Source organism: Macrotis lagotis, chromosome 4, assembly GCF_037893015.1.
Source record: "Macrotis lagotis isolate mMagLag1 chromosome 4, bilby.v1.9.chrom.fasta, whole genome shotgun sequence".
In the NCBI taxonomy this organism is placed as follows: domain Eukaryota; kingdom Metazoa; phylum Chordata; class Mammalia; order Peramelemorphia; family Peramelidae; genus Macrotis; species Macrotis lagotis.
In genome coordinates, this window is record NC_133661.1 from 251,230,770 (window position 1) to 251,238,162 (window position 7,393).

Below are 7,393 nucleotides of genomic sequence, written 5' to 3' on the forward strand. Positions count from 1 at the left end.
CATTGAATACATAGTTTAGCCTGATGCTGCCTTCTGATTGGAGGGAGAGAGTTAGTTAGTGACTACTTTCTTAGTCTATATTGAACAATGATTTTTTTTTCACTTTTTTGATTTATAGAAAACCCTGGAACAAACCCCCAGTGACTATCTCACATCCTTTGAGATGTTCAACAGCACGTATGAGCTCTACACACATAGGTGAAGAAGGTGACAGGGTAGAATAGTTATATGTATTTTACATTTTGTATCATTTCCTTAAATTTTCAAAATGCTTTTATATCTGTTATTTCATTTGATCAACTTCAAGAAATGTGTTGGTGGGTTTTTCTTTATGCATTCCCCTCCTTGCTTAATGTAATGTGAGGTCTTCATAACACCCTGTGAGCTATAATCCAAGATGCTTCTTTGCAAAACCAGAAGAGGCAAAACCTAGGAGGATGACTGTTTCTTGTCCTCACAAATGCATAAGTTTGTTGGGAAAGAAATGAAGTTCTTATAGAATGATTTTTCCAATATTTATACCCTGTAGTACAAGCTGGCCATCCATTAAAGCATTCAACTTGGTTAAGAAACTGGAATAAGAGTAAGGTAAAAGCTAGAATGATTAAAAAATATTCTGAGTCATAAATGAAATTTGAAGAATTACTAGCATCTTTTGGCTGGCATATGAATGCCAGTCAACTTTTTTAAAGGAAAAAAATAAAAAAGTTCTTGCTGAATATCCCTAGATACAAATCATGTAGGAAGTCTCATCCTCTGACATCATCACTACCTAACTGTTTCAAAGTCTTATGTCCAGAAATGAGTAAATCAGTCACAGAAATTCTTTTTCCATAAGCAAAGACTCAGAAATTAGTTTGACTGGGAAGAGTACCAAAATTCTCTTTGTTGCACAGTTTGAGGGAAAACAAATGGCTCAAAAGAATTCTGGAGAGAGGCAGAGAGAGAGAGAGAAAGAGAGAGCACAAGCAAGAGAGAGGACAATACTGAGGTGAAATTATCAACTTTTTTTTTCTCATTTCTTTGGCAGTTATTTAGGATTTGGACTAAAAGCTGCTAGACTAGCTACCCTGGGAGCCCTGGACATGGAAGGTTTGACTTGATCTCATTGCTGTATTGGAGATAGTTAGATAAATGTTTAATTTTCCCATCTTGGCAGTCATCTGTCCCGAATGGATAATATTGGTTGGCACTTGGAAGTATATGCAGAATACACTGTTAATGTAACCAAGCCTAGTCATAATGTCTTAAAGTCCAGTTTAATATTATTTGCCCAAGATAAAAAATCAGATGAGTAGAGAAGGGACAACCTGGTTCTGCCTAATATCATGGTTTAATGAAAACAGTGAACAACAATAGGAGGGTATTATGACCTGTACCTATAAAGGGTTGGTTTGAATGGAAAGTAATCATGAATACAGATAGAAGGAGCTGGAGAATAAGGAGTTCTTTGGATATGGAATTCAACAAGACTTTTAGTAGGGAAAGAATAAGCATTTATAGAGTACTTAGTGTATGCCAGGCACTGTAAGGACTTTACAATGATTATCTTATTTGATCCTCATATGATCCTACCTATGTGAGGTAGGTGCTATTATTATTTCCATTTTTACAGTTAAGGATCAAAATGACGTCATGATATTGAGGTCAATGTACTTTTATGTCCAGCTGTGACTGATCATACTGATACTAACTCAGAAGGACACAAATAGTAAAATGTTAGGGGTGATGTCTTTTGACTCTCACATAAATTGGATTTAAGTGAGGCAAAGTTGCATGAAGTCATTGATCTCAAGGCTAATGAGTATCTAAGACCAGATTTAACTCAGGTCTTCTTGCCTCCAGGCCCTGTGTTCTACCAACTGCCCATCAGCTGCCACTGAGAAATACTTAGCTCCCTTAGAGTCTTGAAGGATTCAACCATACTAAATCTGATTCTCTTGAAATATCTTGCAACTATATTTTGTGATAATTAATGACCATTCCTCCTTCCATGTCTTCCTGTACCGTCTCACTTATAACTCCTTTGGTTTCCTTTTTAGCCATTGATGGACAGACATTCCGAAGTTCCTGTCTACCCAAGTGGTTGGAGGCAGAATGGGATTTTGGGGGAATGAAATATCACTATGGTGGCAGACAAGAAGGTGAGAATGATTTTTGTGTTAGGTTGAAATTACATTTTATTCCAGAAGCCCTCCAAACTTCTGTTCATCTTTCCTACAAGAACCAATATCCTAGGACAGCTAGGTGGTGCAGTGAATAGAGCACTGGCCCTGGAGTCAGAAGAACCTAAGTTCAAATTTGGTCTCAGACATTTAATAATTGCCTAGCTGTGTGACCCTGGGCAAATCACTTAACCCCATTCCCTTAAATAAATAAAAAAAAAATTTTTAATTAAAACAGGGGGGGTGGTTAGGTGGTGCAGTGGATAGAGCACCAGCCCTGGATTCAGGAGTACCTGAGTTCAAATCTAGCTTCAGACACTTAATAATTACCTAGCTGTGTGACCTTGGGCAGGTCACTTAACCCCATTAGCCTTGCAAAAACCTAAAAAAAATAAATAAATAAAAGAACCAAACTGCTGAACCTCATTCTGGACATATCTTGATGACCCTCTTGGTGCACCTAACCCAAGGTCCCATGGAACAAAGTTTTTGCCATTCTGTGCCCCGTTCTGTTTCTAGGGCCAAGTATTCCACGTATAGTGTCATTGTAAGATCTCTGTACTCGGCAGAATGGAACCTTCCTGTTACTTCCAGATGCAGTCAATGCTGCATTACCTACATTGTGGTCACCTGTCAGATTGAAAATGCAATCCCTTAAACCCAAAGAATCCAGCTATTGGGATAAAAACTCTCTCTTTGATAAAAAAAAAACTGGGAAAATTGGAAGTTCGTATGGAAGAAACTTAGATTAGACCAACACCTAACACCCTTTACCAAGATAAGATCCAAATGGTTACAGGATTTAGATATAAAAAACAGTACTATAAGCAAATTAGAAGATCAAGGACTAGTTTACCTGTCAGATCTAAGAAAAGGGGAGCAGTTTATGACTAAGGAAGAGTTGGAGAAAACAACTAAATGATTATGATTGCATTAAATTAAAAAGTTTTTGCACAGATAAAATCACTGTAACCAAGATCAAAAGAAACAATCTTTACAACTAATGATTCTGACAAAGGACTCATTTCTAAAATATACAGAGAACTGAATCATATTTTTAAAACAAAAAGCCATTCCCAAATTGACAAATGGTCAAAGGATATGCAAAGGCAATTTACAGATGAGGAGATCAAAGCAATCCATAGCCATGTGAAAAATTGCTCTAAATCATTAATTATTAGAGAAATGCAAATTAAAGCTTCTCTGAGGTACCACCTCACACCTCTCAGACTGGTCAGTATGACCAGAAAGGATAATGATAATTGTTGGAAGGGTTGTGGGAAATCTGGGACACTATTACACTCTTGGTGGAGCTGTGAACTCATCCAACCTTTCTGTAGAGAAATTTGGAACTATGCCCAAAGGGCAACCAAAATGAGCATACCCTTTGACCCAGCAATACCACTACTGGGTCTATACCCTGAAGAGATGATGAAAAGGGGTAAAAACATCATTTATACAAAAGTATTTATAGCAGCCCTGCTTGTGGCAGCAAAGAATTGGAAATCAAGTAAATGTCCTTCGATAGGGGAATGGCTTAGCAAACTGTGGTATATGTATGTCATGGAATACAATTGTTCTATTAGAAACCAGGAGGGATGGGAATTCAGGGAAGCCTGGAGGGATTTGCATGAACTGATGCTGAGTGAGATGAGCAGAACCAGAAAAACACTGTACACACTAACAGCAACATGGGGGTGATGTTCAAACTTGAAGGACTCGTTCATTCCATCAGTGCGACAATCAGGAACAATTTTAGGCTGTCTGCAATGGAGAATGCCATCTGTATCCAAAGAAACAACTGTGGAGTTTGAACAAAGTTCAAGGACTATTCCCTTTAATTTAAAAAAAAAACCATATCTTATTGTCTGATCTTGTTATCTCTTAGACTTTTTGTCTCTTAAGGATATGATTTCTCTCTCATCACACTCAATTTGGATCAATGTACAACATGGAAACAAATTAAAGACTGACAAGTTGATTTCTGGGGGGTGGGGGAGGGAAGTAAGGTTGGGGGGAATTGTAAAACTCAAAGAATATAATAAAAAAAAGTACAATCCTTAATCAGATAATTGGAATGAACAACGTCAAATCCTTGTATCTATCAAAGAAGAATAACATGTCATCTAGGTTTTTTTTAATTTATTTATTTATTTTGAATTTTACAATTTTCCCCCCTAATCTCGCTTTCCTTCTCCCATTCCCCACAGTAGGCAGTCTGATAGTCTTTACATTGTTCCCATGCTATACATTGATCTAAGTTGAATGTGATGAGAGAGAAATCGTATCCTTAAGGAAAATAAAGTATAAGAGCAAAATTACATAATACAATAACAGGGTTTTTTTTAATTAAAGATAACAGTCTTTGGTCTTTGTTCAAACTCCACAATTCTTTCCCCAGATACGGATATCCCAGAATTGTGTCTGATTGTTGCACTGATGGAATGAGCAAGTCCATTAAGGTTGATCATCACTCCCACATTGCTATTAGGATATACAATGTTCTTCTGGTTCTGTTCATCTCACTCACCATCAGTTCATGCAAGTCCATCTAGACTTCCCTGAATTCCCATCACTCCTGGTTTCTAATATACATATACCATGTCATCTAGTTTTAAAGGTGACAAAATTGAATAAGGAAGTATTCTGAGTATTTAAACATAAATACTGTGACATATAGTTCTAGAAACAACAGCCAGAGTTTAGTTGTGTCTGTGACTGGATTATGGAACAGGGATGTACCATAAAGAATGTTTCTTTGGATGAGAGTTACAAAATCCCCCTGTAGTTTTACCTAACACTGTGCTGTAACAAAATGGAACTATTTTCTGTGGAACTATTTACTGTTCCCCCAAACATAGTCCACATTTGATTGCCATTTTGTTTTTGCTATTATTTTTCCCCTTGGCATTTCTTCTGCCTCATTATCCTCTAAGGTTAATCCCACCACCCTCTGAAAGCCTTTCCTGATTCCTCTTCCATCATACCAGTCTTAAAGCACTTTTGTATTCTAATAACCTTGTAATTATTTGAATACATCTTTTTTTTTCTTACTGAATTATAAGCTCCTTAAGAGCAAGAACAGTCTTACTTTTCTTCTCTGAAACTCCATGTACAGGGCTTTATCCACCAACACTGAATAGACTGGTAGTTGTTGGATCATTCTTTGGCTATCCTCTGCTCTCAACCGCACCTTCCTTCTGCTTCCCTTGACTACTTTCCCCCCATCAGTTTCCATAAATCTCTATACTAATGTTCCTTCTTCATCGTCTCTAAACTTTCTCCTGTATATCTTTATCTTGACAGGTGAGACAGGATTTGAGGCCTGCTATTCTGAAGTGCTTCCAGTCGTTCAAGGAAAACTTCACCAGCCAGATGAGATCCGCAAAAGCTCCTTTTATGCCTTTTCTTATTATTATGATAGAGCTGTTGACACAGAGATGATTGGTAAGTTCACAAAAAATAATCAGCCCTGAGAAAATTATGGGGTGGCAAGGAAAGAGAAATTCTTCAAATGCTTTGGTCAGGAGGTACGTGTTTCATTTTTCTCTTGATGATCACTCAATGAGACTAGAATGTGATTTGGAGAATTTGGGGAGCCTTACAGGAGTCCCCTCAATTACATTTTTTTTCCATTTCAGATTATGAAAAGGGAGGCATTTTAAAAGTGCAAGACTTTGAAAAAAAAGCCAGAGAAGGTAAGTGTCATCATAGGACACCTTAAAAAAACCTTAGAAGAAGACAAACCCAGTTCCTAAATATTGTAGAACATTTCAGCTCTTTTTCTTCAGAAAACTGATTTTCTCTTTGTATGAGTTTTTCCAAAGATTTCTTTAGGTTTTTTGGGGGGGGTTTTTTGCAAGGCAAACGGGGTTAAGTGGCTTGCCCAAGGCCACACAGCTAGGTAATTATTAAGTGTCTGAGACCGGATTTGAACCCAGGTACTCCTGGCTCCAGGGCCGGTGCTTTATCCACTGCACCACCTAGCCGCCCCCCTTTTCCAAAGATTTTTGATGTTTATAGGCTACAAGGAAATCTGGGGAAGCATATATAATTGTGCAGAAGAAAAACATTTTTAGTTATTAGTGTTGCCTTGAGGAAATTACTTAACTTCCTTCTTTCATCTATGACAGGGAGGGGACTGAGCTGTTTGATTGACAAGGTTCCTTCTAGTGCTAAAATGCTGGGTCTATAATATACTAAAAAAATTCCTGATACTTCTTGTGAAGAATGTCTTATCTGTGTTGTCATTAAACACTACCCTGCTTGATACTAAAGATGGAACTGTCATTCCAGAGTCTTCCTTAATAGCTAAAAATATCCATGCTCTTTTCAAATGATTCCAAAATAGAACCATTAAGAGGCTGCCTGATGGTTTTCTCCAGAGGCCAGCCAGCAGTAGTAACAAATGAGAAACTTAGAACTATGTCTCCTGAATATATCATTCATTGGGGGTATTTAGCAATCAAACTGGGATCCATAGTGGAGGAGATGTAGACTGATTTACAGCAGATAATCATGGTCACTAAGATGTCACAGGTTTGTTCAGACAATCAGGTTAGAATTCTAGCTGAGCAGGAAGAGTCTCCAACTATGGTGAATTTTGATTTAAAGGTGAGGGAGAAAGTGTAAGACTGAGGGAAAGGAGTGATCTTTTGAATCCTGGTTTTATGGAATATGTAGATCTCCCATCTTTGGTTAAATTTCAAATGAAGCATTAAGAAATTTAATAAGTGCTTTGTTAAATGCAATAAAAAAAAAAGTACTCCTGCAGTGTTAGAAGAGAACTTAAATTTCTTATTTTATTAACTGGTCAAGTAATATTTTACTTTTTTCTTGCTAGTGTGTGATAACTTGGAAAGTTTCACCTCGGGCAGTCCTTTCCTGTGTATGGACCTCAGTTACATAACAGCCTTATTAAAGGATGGCTTTGGGTTCACAGACAATACTATCTTACAGGTGAGAGAGACAATGCATTAAATCCAGCATATTCCCCAGACTAGCTCCCACTTCCTTTGAGTGGTGGTGGTGATGAATTAATAGAAGTAGGGACCCAACAACCTTTCTGATCATCAAAGCTGGCCATAGTTAAACTGTGCAGCATGTTAAAGTTTGTCTTTCATGTTCTTAATCTCTCCTTTGCTCCTGCTTTCCTTCTCATGAATTCCCTGCCCCCCCAAATTAATATAATTATTCATAAAGTGTTAGTGACTTAATGTGTTTCCCTT

At 37.4% G+C, this 7,393-nt stretch overlaps 1 protein-coding gene across 1 annotated transcript in view; it reads left to right on the forward strand.

Moving 5' to 3' along the window:
• The window catches only part of ENTPD5 (ectonucleoside triphosphate diphosphohydrolase 5 (inactive)), a 36,576-nt gene that overhangs the window by 22,894 nt on the left and 6,289 nt on the right, over positions 1-7,393 (forward strand). Inside the window, 6 exon segments of the mRNA XM_074235742.1 lie at positions 119-198; positions 1,031-1,092; positions 2,043-2,144; positions 5,472-5,612; positions 5,807-5,863; positions 7,009-7,124. Coding sequence (XP_074091843.1) covers positions 119-198; positions 1,031-1,092; positions 2,043-2,144; positions 5,472-5,612; positions 5,807-5,863; positions 7,009-7,124 — 558 coding nt within the window.